The 22,744-nt window shown below is 38.5% G+C and overlaps 1 protein-coding gene across 4 annotated transcripts in view; it reads right to left on the bottom strand.

Annotated features, from left to right (window-relative positions):
• Positions 1 to 22,744, bottom strand: part of WLS (Wnt ligand secretion mediator) — a 97,926-nt gene that overhangs the window by 52,817 nt on the left and 22,365 nt on the right. For all 4 annotated transcript variants that reach the window (XR_009050062.1, XM_057716724.1, XM_057716714.1 and 1 more), the window contains exon 2: positions 6,587 to 6,859. Coding sequence is in view for 3 of the 4 variants with exons in the window: in XM_057716724.1 (XP_057572707.1) it covers positions 6,587 to 6,859 (273 nt within the window). In the remaining variant the exon portion in view is untranslated. The remainder of the gene's footprint in view (positions 1 to 6,586; positions 6,860 to 22,744) is intronic.

Genomic DNA, 22,744 nt, shown 5'->3' with positions numbered 1-22,744 from the left:
AAGGACTTGTCCTTTATCATTTTGGGGCCAAACACCTATTTGAAAACCTGACAAAAGGCAGAAACCCTCCTACTCCCAAAATGCACATATAAGTAAATATGACTAAAATTTCACACAGTATCAGGGGCTCATGAGCCCCTGAACTCTACCCATAGACTCCTGGTTGAAGATAATTAGACCAGCAGCACTCTAACCTTCCTTCCAATGCTCAAAATCTGCAATCACACAGTTGATATTTAGTAACAATTACTGCCAATCGTTCAACACCACAGATGAGTTTTTTGCTAAGACTAGAGATCAATCCAACAAGATCTACTTTCCAACGTTAAATAGACCAATAAGTCAACGGATGACTGGAAGGAAGTGGGAGGGACAGGATATAGCAAACTGTAAACATTAATAAAAAATCTTGGGAAGGTTTTGAAAGCGCCCAACTCTGTTTCTTGAGTGGATTTTTTCATTCGGAAATACATAACACGAAACCATCATGCCAAATATGGAGATCCAAACAGCTTTACAGTGATGCTACCCAAGTCTCGGGCTTACACCCACCACACCCAAATAAAACAAAACCAAAGGTTCCCATGCTCCTGCCAATATAAACACGTTCACAATGGTTAAGTCCGAACTTGTGCCTGAAGATTTGCTCAAAGGGAAAGATAATCCATAAGTGAGAGTAAACAAATATGATGTCCTTAACATCTGCTGTCCTGGCTTAGTCAACAAAATATGGTCTTCTCCATGATTTTAGTTTCCATTTCAAGTCAGTAGGTAAGACTGAGTCATACTTGCAAATTCTAGGTTCGAGCTTTGGTTTGAAGGGGAAACACGACTCCATAAGAAAGAGGACTGGCTGTGTACATCCATCTTGAATACTGACAACTTCTCTACCTTTATCCACCACCTCAAACCCCACTCCATTTAAGTCTGCTGCACCTTTCCAGCGTGTTTTGAGCTTTTTCAGCTTATCTATTTTTGAGGGGGAGGGGAGAGAGGAGAAGAAAATTCTGAAGTTTTTATTTCTGCTCACATTGACTCTGGGGCAGGTAAAAAAAAATTTTAAGGTAACTTTAAAAATCTTGGTGTCACCAGCCTGCAATAAAAACTGTCTCAATCAGAAATGTTTCTTATAAATAGAGGCTGTAACATGGTCATGAATCAAAGAAGGTCTCTTTTGGGGAGGTGGGGAATGGGAGTGGGAGTGTACAATTAGATTTCTTCTCAGTGACTTGCTTCAACATAGTTTGTTAAAGAGGATTAGCTGATGAAGCATGGAATTCCACTTGTGTGAATACCATATTACCAGTGGTCTGTTCCATCACAGCAGTTGTAGTTTTATGGTGCATAGAATCCTCTGCCCCCTTAAGCTCTCTTTGTAGACTCTTCCCAAGAGGCATCTGAAAATACAGAATTAAGAACCACAGCTCTTGCTGAAGGTCAACAATAAGATCACTAAAGGACTGTGTCTTTCTTCCTTCTATAAATTCTCCCCTAATCATTTTAGATAATGTGACAGTTTATTTTATACAGCCATCAGATTGTTCCTTTGTTCTAACTGTCTTCACGTGGTGTCTGTCTAACGTTGTGTAACAGACATACAAAAGGAAGCGCACAATCATTTCATGAAAAGTTAGGCAATTTTCTCCCAGGACACTCAGCCACCTAACTTGAAAAATGACTGAGTAATAATATCCTATTCTTCTGACTAGAAATGTTTTCCAGAAATGTTTTTAGTTTGAGAACATAAAAATCACTTGTTATAGAAATAACTCCATCATTTCATGTAGTCATTTGCAAAAATGCAACAAGAAAGTAAGACAATACTCAATTGTAGTGTACAGGACAGGGCTCAAGGCAAAACATAATGACTTTATTACCTAAGAACAGAATAAATGCCCTGGGTTTCCCCATCCCACACCATTCATCAGTATTTCTTCAGCCTAAGGGATTTTTAGACCCCTGAAAATCCTAGATTTACTACTCCAGACAGATCAATCCATCTTGAGGCTTTCTGCCAATGAATTCAGTGCTTCTATTTCAATAGTAGATTTGAAAGCTGGGTAGAGACATGTCAAAAAAGATAATCCTTCTTTGATCTTTGCACCCAAGTTCCTCAAAAGAAGCCCCATGGAGAGTCTGAGGTTATGCTAAGTATGTGACTTGCAGTTGTAATCAGTAGATTGACCTACTATTACAAATGGGTACCATTTTAGCCAACCCAAACCTGTATTTCACAAATACATACATAAATTGAGTGACTGATACAATTCTTTAAAAAGAATGATATACACCCACTCTAGAGGATATTTTCTAATAATAGAATTTGTTATTACAGAATAATCTAAGCCCATCATATAGATATGCATTCATTTTTCTCAATAATTAACTATCCAGATGGTCAGGCTGACTTTTTTCTGACACTTTTTAGTCTGCTCACACTCCCTCCATTTTCTAATTCTCCAGAGCAAAAACTGAAGTCCTTTGTCCCTTTCACCTCTACAGAAGCACCACATTTGTGCCGTGACAAACACATTAATTCCATGCCTCTGAAATATTTAGGTGAAAGTCAGCACTGACCCAAACAGATTTCAACAGACAAGTCTACTCAATTTGTACTGTCATCCCTGGTTATCTACGGGGGATTGGTTGCAGGACCATCCCCCACCCCCAACGATACCAAAATCTATGGACGCTCAAGTCACCTATACAAAATACCACAGGAGAGTAGACCTCCGGTATCCAAGGATGAGATACAGAGGGCCACCTGTGTAATTGGCATTTACTGGAAGGTCTGGCTTCTAAGCATCCAGAAGTCTCTAGATTCTATTTAACTGGCTTTCCCTTCTCAGATCTTGCAGACTATTGTTTTAAAACTATCACCATTTACAAGTTGACCTATTACTTTTCATACTTATCACTGAATGACAATTGTAGGTTTTTTAAATGTTTATGTTTAAAAAATGAAAGTACAGGTTCTGTTTAAAGTTGCTTTTCCAAGTATGGATTGCTTTTTTTCAATAATTAACGTGGAATATAGTCTTTCTCAATCAAATAAAATACACACATTCTCTAAACACTTTTATTACTATAAATTACCCTACAATATCATCATTCCCCCCAAAAAAATCAGTCTGATGAAATCTTGGAACTGATGAAACAATGACCAGTTTTGAAAGTGAATGTCAATGCTTATTCAGTTTCTGAGGGATTGTCAAGATCTCAAATACTAGCCCAAATCTGTATCATCTTAAATTGAAAGTTTAAAAGGGATAAACATTGAGCCCCAAATGACTAAGTGTCATTTAAAATACATAGTCCTTATTTTATCTGCTCATAGACACTTCAAAGATACATGAAAATTATGAACACGTGTGTGTGTGTGTGTAAAATTCTAACTTTAATTTCATAGTCCAAATGTGAAATCTCTTATTACTTGAAATCTGAAACTCATTTCATAGACTGTCTAGGAACGTTTAAAGAAAAAACAGGATTGGTCCTGACTTTTCCTTCCATTTGAGGTAATATTGCTAGAGCTGAATCTTTGATAAACAGAAAGTCATCCACATATCATAGGATCTTGTTCACCACACTCCCAATCTTTTTTCTTCTGCCCCATATATTGCTGTCAGAAAGGCATTCAAACAATGACAAAATGTAAAAAGTAAACAGGCAGTTGCACATACTCTTCAATATAAGCATCAGGGGAAAACCTAGACCTACCATGTCTTATAAATATTATTATAATTAAAATATATGTATGCATGTATATGTCTATATCAATCGACAGACATATCAAAAAAAATTAAAAAACAAACAAACAAAAAAAAAAACAAAGACATATCAGCCCTCTTTAATCAATGCCCTACTTAGTGTCCATAAGCAAAAGGTGAAGAGAATACACTTAAGGAAAAAATATTCTTGCAAACCCAACACGTAACATTTTCATATTAGAGTCAACAGCCCCACCCAGAGCTAATGCTCAAAATAAGCGTTTTTTGATCTGGTTTTCTTGATTGCTCTATGGTTTCAGTTATTTTATACATTTTTTGAGGGAAATGTTAGTTGTCCATCTTGTTACATGTTTAGTGTGCCCCTATTAAGTGCAGACTCTCACGTTACAAGAAATTAAAGGATGTTTTTTAAGATAAAGAATCTTTAGTCCTCTCTTTTTCTAGATGAAGACAAAATATATTTTGGAAACTGGAGATGTACTTGGGAAAAAAACCCATAAGATGCACTCACATTTCATTTACATATAGCAATGTTTTTGTTAAAGCCTCACGAACATAGGCATTTTTGATGTTTAGAATTAATATTTGATGGGAAGCAATTCATCTGTGAAGTTATTAAGATATGTAATAGGTTCTGACTGCCAATTAGGATGGGAGGTGAAATTTCCCACACATCCAACAATTCTGACGCCAGCAGGGTGTCCTACAATTAACTCAATTCTGACACTATCTACCCAGAGATAACATCAGATCCCACAGGTTAAGGGTTCAGTCGCACAAAACTGCCCCTGTCTTCAGATGCCAATTGCAAGCCCAGGTTGTTACCCGTGCTTCTGATCTACTGGCTACAGATTGGAGGGTCCCATGACCCCCTCCTTAGACTTCAGATGCCAGCTGCCAAACCCAGGTTGTCACCTGTACTTCTAACTTAGTAGCTATAAATCAGAGGTTCCCACAACCCCCTTTTCAGGTTTAATTTGCTAGATCCGCTCACAGAACTCAGAAACCCATTTATTCACTAGATTATAGGTTTGTTACAAAAGATATTGAAGTAGATACAAATCAACACCCAGATATATAGGGCAAGGTCCCTAGCAAAGGAGCTTCTGTCCTCATGGAGTTTGGGGTCCAGTATGATGCCACGTGGAAGCATTCTGATTCCGCAACCTGGAAGCTCTCCTTCAGGGTTTCTATGGAGGCTTCATCATATAGCCTTGACTGATCAACTCATTGGTCCTCAATGATCTCCATTTCCTGATATTCATGCCCTGTGTAATCTCCCTCAAGTGGGGGCTGGACTTACTAGTTCACTTTTTTGTTTTTTGTTTTTTTAGCTCTTTATTGGAATTTAATTGCTTTACACTCTTGTGCCAGTTTTTTCTGCACACCAAAGTGAATCAGCTGTATTTATACATACATACCTCCCTCCCATGACTCCCTCCCACCCTCCTTATCCCAGCCCTCTAAGTCATCACCCATCATCGAGTCGATCTCCCTATGTTATGCAGCAACTTCCCACTAGCTATTTTACATTTGGTAGTGTATATATGTCAATGCTACTCTCTCACTTCATCCCCTTCTCCCCCCCACCCCATGTCCTCAAGTGCGTTCTCTACATCTCCATCTTAACTCCTGCCCTTTCACTGGGTTCATCAGTACCATTTTTTTTTACATTCCATACATATGAGTTAGCACACGGTATTTGTTTTTCTCTTTCTGGCTTACTTCGCTCTGTATGACAGACTCTAGGTCCATCCACCTCACTACAAATAACTCAATTTCATTCCTTTTTTATGGCTGAGTAATATTCCATCGTATATATATGCCACATCTTCTTTATCCATTCATCTGTTGATAGGCATTTAGGTTGCTTTCATGTCCTGGATATTGTAAATCTTACTGGTTCACTTTTAACCAGAAGAATACAGTAGAAGAAATGGGATGTCACTTCTAAGATTGAGTGGCTTCTGTCTTGGGTGGCTGTGTTCTCTCTCTCTCTCTCTCTGCCTCTCTCTCATCACTAACCTGATTGAGGGCTGGAGGGAACCAGCTGTCATATTGTAAGACCACCCCTTGATAAGGCTCATGTGGTGATGGAACAAGGCCTACCAACGTGAGTGACCACGTGAAGCAGATACCTCTCCCCTAGTCAAGACTTCAAGCCTTCAGATGAGACTGCAGACCAGACCAACAGCTTGACTGCAAGCTCAAAAGACAAGCTCAGCCAGAGACTTCCAAGTTAAGCTGTACCCAGATTCCTGACCCAGAGAAATAGGGAGATAATACATGCTTATTGATTTATTGCTGCTAAATTTTAAGATAATTTGTTATACCTGGCATAATACAGCCAACATAGAGCAATTATTATTTTCTATTACAGAGTAAATCATTTCCTTTATATTTGGAGCTAGGAGTCTGTCTGGGAACATTATACCTGAAATACACAACAGGCAACCAGCCCAGATAAAGAGTACTGTGTCCTTGACCTTCACACCAAAACATAAACACATCAGTTAATCTACCCATGTCAGCCTCCCATGGCTCCTCTAACTGTCATAATTCTCCTTTTCTTGAATGCAATCTTGGAACTAGGAATACGAAAACCCAAACCTCCAGGTATATACATTGGTTTTAGTCTCCGTTTTTAACCTCACAGCAAGCTTCCTTCCAGAAGCTCACACATTATACTGCATATTCCTCTCATTACAATACTTATCTGTCCCTACGGTATGTTTAATTGTCTCCCAACTACTTCTTACCTAGTGCTTTGTTCAATCTTGTATCTTTAGTACCTAGTGCTTAACGCATGGTTGAGACTTAATAAAGTTTGAATGGGATGGGGAGAGTACACTTACTGATTTGGTTGTTCAGCTTGAATGCAATGTCCAGCTGCAGGATAAACAGCATGAACTGGAACCAAGGACTCATCTCCATGGCAGGGAGGGGAATGTGGACAGAAAACACAATGTCATTGGCCTCGATTTCCCTTGGAATTGCTTCCTCGATGTCTCGGATCTTTTCACAGTGGTTGGGTCCCCAAGGCATTAACCATTTTGCCTTGTGATGGTTTTTACGGACATCCACACATTTCACTGACATGTAGGACACTGCCGTTGTGGGTCCTGGAGCTGAAAAGAGAATATTTTTCTGTTTTAGAAGAATCATCCACGGAAGGCTAACATTCTCTCCACTACTGTCCTCTCTCCATTTTCCACACTACTTTCTATAACGTGGGATCATTAATACCAAGCGATCTCCCAAATCCAGGTGAGGATCCTTCCGTAACCTCCAGAGGCATCATAAAGCATCCCCAAGGACCTTCCAATTGTTTTCAATCACTGTTGTTTATTGAAGGAACACATTTGTAGCCAGTTTTGTTCAGTTACCTCCTCATTCCAGCGAATGTCACAAAAATCAACTGTGCTTCACTATGCATCTGCCTGAGGGCTTGGAGGGCTCTCAGGCTTCACAGAACACAGTGTCTGAAGTCAGAAGACTTGGGTCTGAAGCTTGATTGTATGACTTACTCCCAGGTAATTTTGGGTAAATTACTTAAATCTATAGTAGCTTCAGGATCCTCATCTGAGAAACAAGATGGCTGGCTTCTAAAATTCAACCAAGATGGTTGGTTTCTAAGATTCTTCTTAACTCTGAAATTCTACAACACTGCTTTTGATTGAGAGAAAGAATTATTTTGACACTGGGCCCCCACTTAATGTACCTATCAGAAGATAGAACCCAAACATTGACTGACACAGGGTATACTAAAATACAATGCATGCATTTCGAGAGGGATCATCAAATTTGAAATATATAACATTAACAACACAATTTTGTGATTATAACATGGCCACATAATTATAATAGAAAATTTGCAAAATACAGAAATGTCGAAGTTCGCAACAACATTTACTCAAAATGCCACTGGAGAGAAGTAACCACTGTTGGAAAAATATCCAAATATTATCTGTCTTGTCTATGTGTGTCATTAGATAAAAATTTATAGAGGATTTAATTTGTATAACTTTAAAATACATACTAACACATATTTTTATAAAATAGGGTCATACCATCATAGTGTTGTAACTTTCTCCTTTACTCACTTAGCAAAGCAGAATCGAACACGGATAACTAACACAAGCAGTGGAGCCAGCCTGCCTGGCTCTCTCATTTCTGGTTGTGTCACCAGAACCAAAGCTAGCAAAGTTTGGGGTGAATTTCTAAACCTGTCTGTGTATTCATTAGTTTTATTATCTCTTAAATGGCAACAATAACAGTACCTACCTCTCTGAGTCATTGTATATATTAAACAAGTCAACATAAGAAAAGTAATCAGAACAGTGCTTGAAAGTACATGAAAAAATACAAAATTAATTTTAGCTCTTATGTTACAAATATTTTCTATATGACTAAAAATTTGCAACTAGTGGTTGCAAAATAATCACACGATATACCATTTAATTTACCTATACCCCCAACACTTGTTTTGTAAAGGTTGTCTATAAATAAGAATAATTCTTTGCCTAATATGTTTTGTTAGTAATCTACCTCAACTTTTCCATCTGCTGTCTCAATTTGTTTATGGCATATTTTAATACAGAGAAATTCCAGATTTCATATACAATCTCACTTTTATGTTTTTCCCATTCTTCTGTGTATAGAGAGACTTTCTAATCTCTAAATTCAATAAACAGTTACTTTTATTACCACCTACTTACTTTTAACAATTTCATTTTTTAAATATTTAAATTGTTGACCCAGCTGGAATTTATTCTGACATAAGGGATGAGTGAGAATCTAGTTTTATTTTTCTAAATGTTTAAGTTATTCTTTACTGAACAAACTCTCCCTTTTTGTTGATTTATGACATCATCTTTATCTTATGTATACCAATAGATGTTTCTGGACAATCTATTCCATGTATTGGACTGCAAATTCATGGCCCAACAAATACAGTTTTAAATCATGTAAATCGATGATTTATATCAATATCTGATAGAGTAAAACCCCTCCCCCACAGCATTTCATATTTACATTTTTTGCTGGGATTTGACTGAAATTACATTAAATCCAAAAATTAATGTGGACAGCGTTGGCATCCTTTCCCAACATTTAGTTTTCCCACCTAAGAACAGTGATTACTTCTCTATTAACTGGAGTCCATTTTGACATACCTTTGAAAAGTTTCACTGTTTTCTTCATGTAAATCCTTTTACTACAATATATATTTAAAATCTATTTATAAAACTTCTCTGAGTAGTGGAAGGAAAATTTGGTTTATGTGCATGGCTGAAATACGTTTAATTTTGCACACGTGATCCCTGACATACTGTGCTTTCAGATCCTTTGTGAACAGAAATCATCTCTTATTTGACAGAGATCAAACAGCAACTAGAGGAATATGTAAAGCAAGAGGAAAAGTCATTTATGACACGAGTGTGTATTATTAATACTTTGTCCTACTTCTAATGCTCAAATACACATTTTTCTATCCCTAAAATCAATCCTAACAGTAACATTTTGAGTAGTAAAATGTTATGTTCCCAGAAAGTTGGGATAATGCCTACTAAAATTTACCAGAAAACACAGCACTGCTAAACTCTAGCTGAAAGTCCTTCAGTGTAGTATCCTGAATACTGCAACACAGAACCACCACTAATCCACGCTGGGGAAGTTTTTCTTTAAAACTCAAAACTGTATCATGAAGACATTTTACACCTAATCCATCTAAAATCAGACATCTCACTTAGTTTAGAAATATGAACCAATCAAACTTTGGTTATCCTGACTCCGCTAAATAATCCACCAACATTACACAGACCAAACGGCACATTTCACTAAGCTTCCTTTAATGTGGTGGGAGAATAAACAGGGAGACAAAAGTCATGAATTCTATTTTTGGCTAACATACTCAAACTGACTATTTGCTGCAGAAAATAGTCACTACATTTTAAAACTTCTATTCTTCCAAAATGAACCTAACCTTTTTTCATTTCTTTACTTTTTTCCCTTTTGAAAAACAGGTCTCTCCCTCCTTAGACCAAAATGAAAAATAACTACCTGAGTTCCTAGTTACCCTCCAAAACCACATTCCAAACTTAATAACAGAGAAGCTGAACACTTCACGGGCACAAAGGCTGCATTTTTAATGGACACAGTGAACGCCTGCCATTGTAGCAGCCTGAATTATTTTCATTCTTTCATTAGTCTAGTGTTTCTTGCATAAAGAAAAAAAATCCCAGGAATACTAATATTTTCATAAATAGCATGGCAATGAACTTTGAGAAGCCACAAGTGCACCTCAAGCTATACTATGAAGAATCACAAGTATTTTTCTTCACTTGAATAAATTTAGTCTAAAAAACCTTTTGCATAACTTTAAAAATCTGAAGAGAATTCAACATTTTCCATTTCTAGTAGTGCTCAAAAGGCAGAACACTTGTATTGTTTCAGATTGTATTGTTTGAGAAAGTAAACAGACATTCTGATATTCAAACATGGACAATTAATGTTCGCTGAATAATATAGTTACAGTTCAAGATAACTTCCTACTCCAGCTAAAAGTGAATTTCCAGGTGTTTGTATGTAGAAAGCATATCAAAGTAAACCAAAAACAAAGCCTATAGCCATTAGCTGGTTGCCTACTATAGAAGGTGTTTTCATGAGCTATAGCCAAAATTGTGACGACGTAGATCACAAAACAGTGCCTAAAATCAAAAGAACTTTTATTTCTGTCTTTAAATTTTTAAAAAGTGTGATAGATTTTACTGTAAGAAAAAAGAATGAAACAGGAAACAAAATTATCTGTAACCTTTGAACAAGCCACAGTCAACTAACCAAGAGTTATATGTAAGGAAGGCCTCAGTTAGTCACCAGTGTGGTTCTAGGGATTAATAGTTTGTGTACTTAAGAAGGGGCTAGATGGATTCAGGTCAACAAACTGAGTCATGTTTGCTCAGGTGAAAGCTAAAAATAACCACTCCTCAGTATTCCTAGGATAGTAATGTAATATCACCGAGCTGCCTCGACACACATTATAAATGTCCCCCCCTACCCACCCATAGCATTGAGTTGAAAACAAGTGGCCCAAAGCTACTTCTACATCAGTACAATTTAGCAGACAGAGCAATTTGGCCCAAAGTGAATATGCCCAGGCACTATGGACTGGTTAGTTTATGGTAGGTGAATACAACATTTACAGTAGGCACAGAAGTTATAAAACACAAGCTACTCTTTGAAAACACCACCCTATCCTGAGGCCAGTTCTCTTTACCATGTCAAACATAGGCCATTTTTTTTCTTTTTTATCTGTACTTTAACACAGTATTTTTAGCCTCCATCTCTCCACTATAGCAGAGAATTGTGAAATCTGACACTACACACATTTAATTTTAAACTGATATGAAATCAATAAGACTTCTAATTCAAGGTTGTGAAAAACTGCACAAACACAACTTGAAGACTCTTTGAAAATGCAATGACCCTTCAGTGACATTCATCACTACAGCTCATACTGCATTCACCAAATATGTCCGGCGTACCTACTATGCACAAAGCACTGTTAGGTGCTTAAGGGAACCTAACAGACACCAGCCATGTGGAATGTAAAAATAATGGGGAAAACAGACAATTCATAAATAATTACAGGAAAAAGTAATCATAGTTGTGGTGATACTATATTTACCCAGACATTACCTGAGAAAGCGCCACAGTCAGATATTTGGAAGGTAGGAGAAATGAATCCACTAAAATGAGACAAAAATTCCAGTCATCAATTACAATGAAACCTTGAATAAAAATGTTAAGTGAACAATGACTAAACCTGTACTTCTTTTGGAAGAATATTCATTGACTCCAGTCAGCTTCCTGTTATGGCATCTCAAATGGCTGTCCAGCTTACAAATTACTATCTGGCCAACCACTACCGCTATCATGCTCAAAGCTGAGTCAACATCAAATCATTAGCCCCTACTCCTGCCAGGACCTATAATTAGAGAGCTGGCCAGAGATACAAGACTTGGTTGCCTCCTAGAAAAGTTAAAATAAAATTAAAACAGCATGCTGACATGACACACGGTCTCCGTTTAAGCCAACACAAACTATTTATTTCTTTGCTTTATTACAAGTAAAGAAGATTCCTTTAGCAATTATCTAGGAGTATTACTATTATGCGGGCACTGTGCTACCTAAAGATAGAGACAAATGACAGTGCAGACCCCGAGTTGCTCACAGTCGAGTGTGGGAGGGTGAGAAGTTGGCAGAGAGGTCCATCCTGATCGAAACCTGCCCTTACAGATGTTGCACAGGATGCATCATTTGTGAAGGGGGCTGGGAGAGCTGCTTGCCTGAGGCCTGGACTTAGACTTCAAAGAGAGCAGGTGTTAGTCAGCCAGGTGGAAAAAGGGGTACTAGTGGGGAAGGCACTAAATAAAGAAGAGCATGTGCTGGGTCAGAGGCTATCTAAAAAACTACCATACAGTCGTCCCTACGTATCCGCGGAGGACTGCTTGCACGACGCCCACAGATACCAAATTCTGAGGATGCTCAAGTCCCTTCCATAAAATGTCACAGTATAGTCGGCCCTCTTGATCAGCAGATCAGTCCCTGGGTGGTTGATGTGAGGATATGGAAGGCCAATTGTATGGTCTGTGTTTTGAGTCTTAAATTTAAAGAGATCATTTAATAGATGAAAATGCTGCACCACCACCACCACAACCTTGTTACAGCCCTTTGCTTTCTCTGATCAGTGATCTAGCCCTCTAGGGAGCCTTGGCTTCTGCTCCCAACAGTCTCAGCTTCACTTATTCAGCAACATAAAGAAGAGACCCACAAACAACAAAGAATTTTTATTTGGGGGGAATCTTTCCTTCTAAGACACTGTTGGTATCTTGTAGGGAGCCGCAAGGCCAGACATGAGCAACAGCGTGCCCCGGAAGGAATGGAGAAGGCAATGGGGTCTCCAAAGAGCCTTTGCAGTCTCCATTATCAGGAACAGCCTTCACCTAAGTGAGAGGAAGACTGTCTTCCCTGCAACCAAAATGATATTTCAAGATTAATGTGCTTTGGGCTCCAAGAGGAAGGAGTGTGGAAAACAGACCAGTTAAAAGGGTTTATAAGCATTAATAATCAGAACCCTTCAAACTGAGAAAGTAATGATTTTAATTCAAAATGGCCAAACATTTCAGAAATATTTTAGAGAATTTTATTTTTATAATAGCATCTTAGCTAACAAAAATGAAAAAACAAAACTATATATACTGATTTAAAAACACAATCATTTCATTATGCATGTAAGTCAAGTCATTATGCTGTACCCCTTAAACTTATACAGTGCTGTATGTCAACTACATCTCAATAAAACTGGAAGAAAAAAAATTTTTAATAAAAACACATAATTGTTAGCAGATACTTTCAAGAGGGAGGTTGATTTAACTCGAAATCTAATCAATTCAAAATCTGCCGTCATGATCTCTGACCTGTATAAATGTGAATAAATTGGCTTATTTATCTATTTTTCACAATTTCATTTATTTATTTATTCTCTACTTTGTTCCCTAAAAGATTTTCGATTACTAGGAAATGAATACTAGACTTTATTTTTTAAAAAGAACTGAGGCTGATTTAAAAAGATGGAATTAATGTTTGGGGCACTAAAAATTACTTGGCCTATGTCTATATCTATAAAAGTTGAGAATAAAAGCAATAGCTGGACAATGTAAGCTCCCACAACTTTCACCTGAACTACAAAGCTGAACTGCTAAATATCCATTTCACTTTGAAATATTAAGAAAACATCCATTGCCTGGCTATGAGTGGTATGTGTAAGCCGTTCATAAAAGATTAGGTACTCAAACCGGTTCTAGGCTTTGCCTATCTGAATATCCATGCTTACCTAAATGAGAATTTATATGCAATGCACTGGGCATTTAAGGCCCTTGGACAATTCCAGGGTTTGCTTAGAATTTTTAGATTCCCTCCCAAGAAGGGCACGGGAAAAGAAGGGAAGAGGAACACAGGTGGCCATAGAAACCAAGGAGACCAGATGAATACCTGTTATTTTTATTCAAAGCATCCTCCCCGCCCCTGCCACAAAGCACTCATTTAACATAAAGGAATCTTCAGCTAAATTTAAAAATTAGCTTTTAAATGTATTAAATTGAGTTCCCTCAGAGACTGCACTTGCCTTTCTCAAGCTCAGAGACCTCCTACGTTAATTCTAGTTAAAAGGCCATATGTGGAATATACTGTACAACCGAAGTAGCCAGATCATATTATCTGGTTGAGTCGAGAGGTTTTAGACAACTAGCAATTCCTTGACCAATTCTGCTTACTCCAGGTCAGTTCCTAAAAAGATTTCTAAGCATCTACCATAGCATGTACCTCAGTTTTAGAATGTCTCATAATGATGACCACCTCAAAATTCTTCAGCTAAAGAAAGTGTAAATACTTGTGTTAAACTGACTTAGTGCTTCAGAATTAACTGACTCAGTCTGTTAATTCCTTTACTTAAATTGCTTTGAAGTTATAATGGTCAGACACTCTACCTCTGCCATTGACTTTGAAGATAAAATTCTGCTGTATTTCAACCATACCAATTAAATCTTACTAGATTACTAAGTTTAATATTATTTCACAATTCAATCTCAATTACTGGAGAACTGAAAGTGGGTGTGTAGGGCCAAGATCTGGAGACTTAATTTTCAGAATTATCCTAGCTATGCCCTAGCGCGTATAAAGGGGTACGCTAAGTGACATGTAATTCATTCTTGCCAGCAGTTTTCAGTAAGTAGTAGTTAATTATGCTAACATCTGTTCTAAGAAAGCTAAATTTTTAAACACAGCAGAACATTCCCCTACACTAACCTACCACCACCAAAACACACAAACACACACACACCACACAGCAGAGTTGAATGCAAAGTAATTTGTACTGTACACACACAAGTCAAACGTATTTTAAAACAGTTCCCTACAACATAAACTTATGAATAAATGACAGACATTTTGACAGGAAAGGTTCAGAAACTGTGGCAAACACTTGTGTAATTCGTTCTTTCTTTAAAAAATATTGAAAAATAGTGTATGTTTACATCTTAGGCTGATGAGGATTTTCAGTGCTTAGCCTGCAACCTCAATTGTTCTGGAGCCAGAGATGTAACAGCTTTGAAGAAAAGAAGAATTACTCTACATTTGTCAGAAACTACACAGCAAACATGAAGCGCCACTTGGCTTCCATTACTTGCCTGGCCTGGATCCCGAGGAATTGAGGAGGGTTGGGACCAAGAGGAAAAAAATTAGAGTGCTTTGGGACACAGAGCCAAATTCTTACATAGTATTTGAAATGCTGTGGTAAACATGAAGTTACTTTAGGCTCAAGATGAGTGCCAGTTTTTTTTTCCTCTTTTTGAAAAAATCATAAAATGCACATAAATAGCCCTGCCAGAGGTTTAGCACATAAAATCTGCCAACCATTAGACGTGCTAATTGGGGAAGCAACCCTGAATTCAGATTAAAAAACTGACCCTCAACTTTCGTGTCTGGCAGCAAAGAGATTACATTAAGAAGCTTGATAGGAGTACATCAAACCTCTAGCTCTGAACTATTTCTAACCTCTAGCTCTGAAGAATACCTACAATTACGGTTTCTCCATCATTTCAGAAATACTCAAAACACTAAAAACTAAAAACACATGAAGTGAACACAAAAGGCCTCCACAGAAAAGCCAAATGGCTCATCTGCTGACGCTACTGCTCATCACTCGGCACACCAGTCATCTGGGCTGAATTTCTGACTTTGCGCCAGTGCGTTAAAATCAGCCACCATTCAGCCAAAAGGCTGTGGAATGCAGCCAGGACCACCTATGGAAAGTGAATTATAGCATCTTATAATTTACTACCTTGGCTATGATCTCGTAAACCCAGCACGGAGGGCACACCAGCTCTTGTATGGGAAATCTCTCAGAGCCCCTGTAGAGGCCCACAAAGCTGCTCTTGGCAGAGCTGTGTGGGTAGGGGAGACACAAAGGTGGCAAGCTTGCCACCGGCACACCTTTGGAGTGAAACTTTAAGGTTAGAAAATCCCCAAATTAAATCTTCTAGGAGAAACAGCTGCTTTGTTCTGAAGTACATATGACACTCTACAATGTCACATGTTTATTACCTGTAATTTATTATTACCAGACATGTATTATTTATAAATTACAGATATTTTACTTTCATCAATATTATCAACGTTAATAATAAACATGAACACTAACTAATTCACATGTTAATGTGAACTGCACATTGCATTTCTCAAAGCACTTTCAGACACTTGGATCATCTAATCCTCGTAGTAAACAGGTAGAGTTGTTGTTATAATGGTCCACACTGCACATGCAGAAGACTGATGGTTTTCTCCCACCAGTAAGTGGCAGAGCTGGGACTAGAACTCCGGACTCACTTCACATCTGCTGCTCCTTCCAATACATCACATTGTCCCAATTACCAGTTTATCTATTAGCCCTCAATATTTATTAGCTCTCTCAAATTACCTGAGATGTACCGTGTAGAGCAGAAGGAAGACTGAACAGGGCCAGAGGAGCTCCACAGACAAGGCACTACCTCGCACTGACAGCCTATCTGGAAAGACTACAGTCAGCAACAGACGGCTTCCACGGTGTTCCCATAAAAGGATGGTGGACTAACAGGCTCCCTAAAATGCACCGAACTCACTTGAAACTAATGGCTACTCTCCTACATTTAACTGGAGTTTTGATTCTAACTTCAAATTCTGGGCCAGCAGTCTGGGATATTAGCCTAGGGAAGATCCAACTCAGGGAACACATGATAGAGCTGCCATGGAAGAGTCTGTGACAGACCTTGCAGGCAGAATAAGAGCCAAGAATACAAATTAGAGGTAGGCTGAGTTCAGAGCAACCTAAGGAAGAATACACTGACAATTCGAGTAGGCAAACAATGGCACAACTGGACTCAGGAAAGGGCGAGCTCCCGGTCCATAGAAACATTCAGGAAGTAACTGAATAGATAAGAGCCTGAACTAAATAAGTTTTTCTCAGTGACAACAAAATGGTATTAAAGTCTCCTATTCACACATGCGGGATCCTAGGGAATGGAGACCTTAAGGCCCAATAAAGAGCTTCATGTAGTCAACTGACTTATTTTTCTCCATATTCTGACCAATTTCAGAAAGATGGATAAAAGTAATTAAAGGAAGAAAAGTACAAGGCATTTTGAAGGGTCAAAAATTTAGTGTTGGACAGTACAAGCTGAGACTAAGGTCAGGCAAGGTCTGTTAATGACTTTATCTGGAGTTTACAAATGCCAAGAATAATCATATCCCCTTCCCTGATTATTCAAGAAAAGTTGGACCTTATACTTTGTGAATTCCCTGGAACTGGAGGTAGAGGCACATGTTAAGGGTAAACTGCAATTTTAACAGTCACGTTCATAGGAACTGGGTTTTTTAAAACATTAAAATAACAAAAATTTAAGTAAAATCACTATATACTGGTTAAATATTTTAATATTTTCATCAGGTGTAGGTGCTAGCTCAAGTGCCACCTCCTTCATTCAATTTGTCAAAGAACGCCTATAATGTGCCAGTATCTGAGGCTTCCACCAGTTTCCCATCAGTAACAAATGACCCTTACATTTCCTCTGATGCCAGTATCACCTGGTCTATGTCTTAATATAGCATTCTACTTTATTTGTAAACATAGCTTCTGAACCCTACAAAATTATAAGCTCCACTGGGGAGGGACCACGTCTTATCCCTCTTCATGGCACCAAGCATAGAGATTTGAGCATATAGGTCCTCCAAGCCTGAAATGAACTATTTACAGTGAAGTGTCTTTAAGTCATAATAAACACATTAAGTTATGCTTGATTCCCCTAACAAGCTTTTATCAAACACCCATTAGACATCATTTTAAAAAATGTCCTCATGTATCAGATCCATGGCCAGCCTATATCAAAGTACAATTAAGACTTAGCATTCGGAGAGTTTGGGAAGAAGCCATGGTTGCCTTCTGTGATGCCAACCTCACAATGGTACATGTGTGCTCATTTCCACTTACAATGGTTCTTGCAGATCTTCATTAACCTATATATATGAAATGAACACTAAATTTTGAGGATCAAAATAAACCAGTCCTAAACTGAAACACGCTCACCCCAATCCACAGGAAAGTAAATTTACACATCAAAAGAAGGTGTATGAGACAGACAACAAACAAGCAAAAACATGGTGATTTTTAAAAAATTTCTTCCAAAAGGTTTGCAGCCAATATTAAAATTGTGGGAGCATGTTTAGATACCACTCTTTAGCATACTTCCTGGAAACTGAGGTTCACAATGGTAGGACTTACAGTTATTTACCCTATACCAGCACTGCCCTGGAGGGATCAAGGCCTGCACGATGGAAAGAAAATAGGAGACAAAATGAGATAAAATATTCACATCTTAGACTTAAATGTATATAATTAATGGCTGCAAATCTGAAGATTTTACAACAAAATCTATATTTCTCAGAACATATATAGGGAAATTTTTGGCCATTTCATTAATATCCTCCTTAAAAGTCACTCCCTTTTAAAGGCATCAAATCTTACTTTTCAGATCAAATCTACAAAACAGCTCAGACAGAAACCTGGCCTGCATGGATGCAGCCAAAAGGATCTTCTGCTGCATGCATAATCTATTTACCTAGCAGCTCTAAATAAGCTTTTCTCTGTGGTCCAGTGAATTACATAGGGAAGTGTGCAAATGAGTAGCAAAGAAAAGCAATGGAAGACTTCTGGTGTTGAAGGAACTGTGAAGCACAGGATGGTATCAGAAGTCTTGAGATGACATATGGAGCTTCTGAATGGTGCCAGGCAAATGCAATTGTGACTGGAAGGAAGAGCTACTTAGGAGGAAGAATCTGCAGGCCCTGTTGATTAATGTGGGATGTGAGTGAGAGAAGTCAAGGATGTCCAAGTTCCTTGCATGGGCAGCAGATGAATGGCTGTCAATAGCAATGTCATTTGCTAGGAGAGGAATCAAAGGAAAATGAGCGATATGTCATATGACAGGCAGAATATATAGAAGCTGGGGGTGTAGAGCTTGTTAAATAAAGAGCTCAGTTTGTATGATGTGCGGGGTGTTACAGATAAAGGTCAAATACATGAATGACTAAGATTTGGAAGAGGAGTTAGATTTATTCTAGGTGGTTCCAGTATTGCAAGTTCTAAGGAAGGAAATTTGAGAACAATAAAAATAAGATGGTCCAAAGTTAATCTGACCAGTTGAAGACAATGAGTAGCCCATACCTGTGTGAGTAGAAATGCTCCTGCTAGCAACACTTAGTAAGTGCAAAGAACGCAGAGGACATTTGAGCATTGGCTGGGGATGGAAAGACAGCCTTTAGGGCCTTCTTCATCATTACATTCTATGAGCACTCTTCATAGGTTTAGAGCTTCAACTCTGGGCCACAAATTGGTCTGTTATCCTGAATCATGACAAGTTTGAGGATAAGAATCTTGGCGGAATGAATTATCCTAGGAATCAGGATTGCGGCATTCTAGTACTGATATGCCACTAAGCAGGCAAACTGACCAATTTTGGGCCCCAGCTCCCTCAACTGTAAAAAGGCAGTATTTTAATTGCTAGATACTCCTAACTGAAAAATTCTTTGACTCTAAAGGGAATTTATATATTCTATGCTATGGTGAAATTCATTCTTTTAAGGTTAAAAATTAGAATCGATATATATGCCAACACTACAGGCTGCTATGCCATGCCCATCTAGCCCCTTCTCCCCTCATTTTCCTTGTATTTTCACATCTGTTAGAGGAAAAGACTGTAATCTCCTACTCTTCTCTGCTGCTTATTGAGGCCAAAATGGGCTCTGGGTGTTTTCTATCTTCCAACAACTGGTGAGATCAACAAACTATTCCAGAAGGCAAGGGCAAGCTAGGGCCAACTGTATATGTAAAATTTCATACTGATATATTCAGCACAATGAAATATACCCCTGTAATATATACTGTAGGAAGGTGGTCCAACCTAATCATAATGAAAACATTTCGCGAAAAAAAAACTCCATTCCAGCTTCCAGCCGATGGCCCATACACTCACAGTATAACACAACACAAAGACATTCCAATACAATGAAATAATCTGGAGTATGTCCAACCTCTATTTTTCAGGATGATAGAAATAGGCTCAACAGAGCTGAGTCTATTATTCAGGAAAAACGGAAGTCACGGCATACACTACCCTAAGCCAAAGGATCATTGACAAAATTTGCTAACGAGATATCAATTCACAACATTCATTCAGATTCTCATTTTAACTGCTGGGTTCTTAATGTATTTCAAAATTTACTCAGATTACCCTCTGGAAAAAATGTTCCATAAGAGAAAGAGACAATGACAGTACAGCAAGGGAAAAGCTTTCACTGGAAGGGTTCTTTAGGTTACTACATCTGTAGGCATCTACAAAAACAGAAGGAGAAAAATTAAAAGCAAGGGCTCTAGACTCAGAAAAACTTGGGATAAAATCCCAGCTCTGTTACTTACTGGCAATTTAGTTGGGCAATTTACATAACCTTACAAAATCCCAGTTTCTCCTTTGAAAAGGTTTACTAAGAGTACCCACCTCTAAGTTTGTTGTAAATATAAAATAATAAAAAGAGCCTATCACAGTACCTTGCACATAGTGAGGCTTTAATGAACGTTAACTATTGAGAACAAGAATGCTGCCAGCATATGGAGAAGAAGAATAATCTGGTGGGAGGTGGTGACATGATCCTTGCTCTCTATCCTGTCTCCCCCCCCCCCCCCCCCAGGGATGTCTGTTTTGTTTTGTTTTGATAATTATTTATTTATTTATTTGGTTAGTTGCAGCATGTAGGATCTTCATTGCTGCGTGTAGGATCTTTGGTTGTGGCATGTGGGATCTTTTAGTTGCAGCACACAGACTCTTAGCCGAGACGTGGGATCTAGTTCCCTGCCCAGGGATGGAACCTGGGCCCCTTGCATTGGGAGTGCAGAGTCTTAGCCACTGGACCACCGGGGAAGTCCCCCCCACCCCCACCCCAGGATGTGTTCATCTAAACATTCAAGGAACTAGAAGGTCTGAATCTTGGGTCACTAAAAATGGAGGTTCTCAACGATCAGAGATGAATCTATCAGAATTTTAATGTGAATATCTAAGATGTCTTTCCCTAAGAAACATCCCAGGGACATCCTATGCAGCCTATTGTTTGAACACAGAATTAGCTCTTAATTTTCTCCTCAATGAAATGGGATTATAACATCTTTTTTCATAGTTATTTTCATAAATTATTAGAAAATAACTATAGCCAAAAATATTAATGTGGGTCTTCCCTACTCCTCCTCCCTATAGATAAAGAGAATGCTGCTTTTGCTTGCTCTGTTGCAGGCCCTCACCTGCCCCCCAACGAGGGTTCAGCTGTTGCTAAACAGATTCTTTGAGCTGTCATGATACACAGCCAAAAGAAATCAGACACGTGGAAGAGATGGGCTTGGATAAGGAGGGAATTTTACCAGAGGAGATTTTAGGGGTGTTTTGGAAGAGAGAAGTTTGAAGCATCAAAGAAAAGGGGAATTTCCAGAAGTAGTGCTACAGATTATATGTCTTCTTTACCGTATTTCACAGTACAACTAGAGAACTAAAGTTATTATATTGTTTTAAGTTCATTTTGGGGGGATTGCCTATTTCTTTGACAGAATCACTACTTCAAGATGGCTCTATTAGGTCAGTCATGTCTTCACAAAGGGGCAACACAAAACAGAAAACGGGTGCAAAAACTTCATTCAAACCTTTGGCACATGACATTGGGAAGATGGAAAGGGCTGACATTTTAGAAAGGCAAGTTAGGATTTGGGGGCTGACCATATGAAGTTAGAGCTACACCTACACTATATCATCAAACTATTTCAATATTTTGTTCAAAGTCTGGGCTCTTTACAATCAGAGAGATGCACATGCCTATCCCCCTTCACACTCCTGGCTACCCTGCTCCCATCCCTCTATCCCGGGGTTTCTCAACCTCCTCACTAATGACATTTGGGGCTGGATAAATGTTGTGGGGACTGTTCTGTGTACTACAGGGTGCTTGGCAGCGGCCCTGGCTTCTATTCACTAGTAGCCAGAAGCATCTTCTCTCCTCCTCCTGAATGTAGTGAGAATCAAAAATGTCTCTAGACATTGCCAAATATCCCCTGGGGGGCAAAATTACTCCTGGTTGAGAACCCCGGCTTTATTCCAATTACTCAGGCTTGGAAGAAAAATTCATTGCCACTAAGCCAATCTGCGACACTCCCTTTTCAGAGTTTGTAACTACAGGGATTCCAAGCTCTCAACAATCCATAACCATCACAGTTGCCTACATGTTGGACTGGCTGCATCACGCATCAGGTTGTCATCTACAAATTATAAATGATTATAACAGCTACCAATCGTTGGGTATTTCATATGTGCCAGGAAGTAGGCTAGGAGATTGGATTGATTTTCATTCTTACACAGCAGTAAGCAGTAGACATCATTATCTCCATTTAGAGATGAGTGAAATGAGGCTCTAAACCAAGGTCACAGCCAGTAAATGGTTGAGCTGGGGTTTGAACCGAAATCCATCTGAGTCCACAGTCTCTCTCTGTCTTAGGTCACACTATTTCTCCTAATGAGAAAAACCAATGCAGACATATATGGGAAGTACATCTGGCATAAGTCACACGAGTTAAAATGGGGAGGCCAAGACATAGATTGTTGTCGAACCTTGGTGTTCTCTGAACTAAGCTGATCACCTGCAATAGAGATGTGTTCATTCTAAGGACACTAACAAGTTGATTTTTGAATTATGGATTTTATACTTAAGACAGGAAAATGGTGGTTTTCTCTAAGTAGAAACAACAAGCAGTAGCTGGTTGCCATGGTAGCAGAGGTAAACTTAATCCTGACTGGGAATGCAATCACCGGACAGGGACAGCAAGTGTGGTAAGGAATCTT

This window comes from Hippopotamus amphibius, chromosome 1 (assembly GCF_030028045.1).
Source record: "Hippopotamus amphibius kiboko isolate mHipAmp2 chromosome 1, mHipAmp2.hap2, whole genome shotgun sequence".
NCBI classification, from domain to species: Eukaryota; Metazoa; Chordata; class Mammalia; order Artiodactyla; family Hippopotamidae; genus Hippopotamus; species Hippopotamus amphibius.
This window is presented reverse-complemented; position numbering and strand designations above follow the sequence as displayed.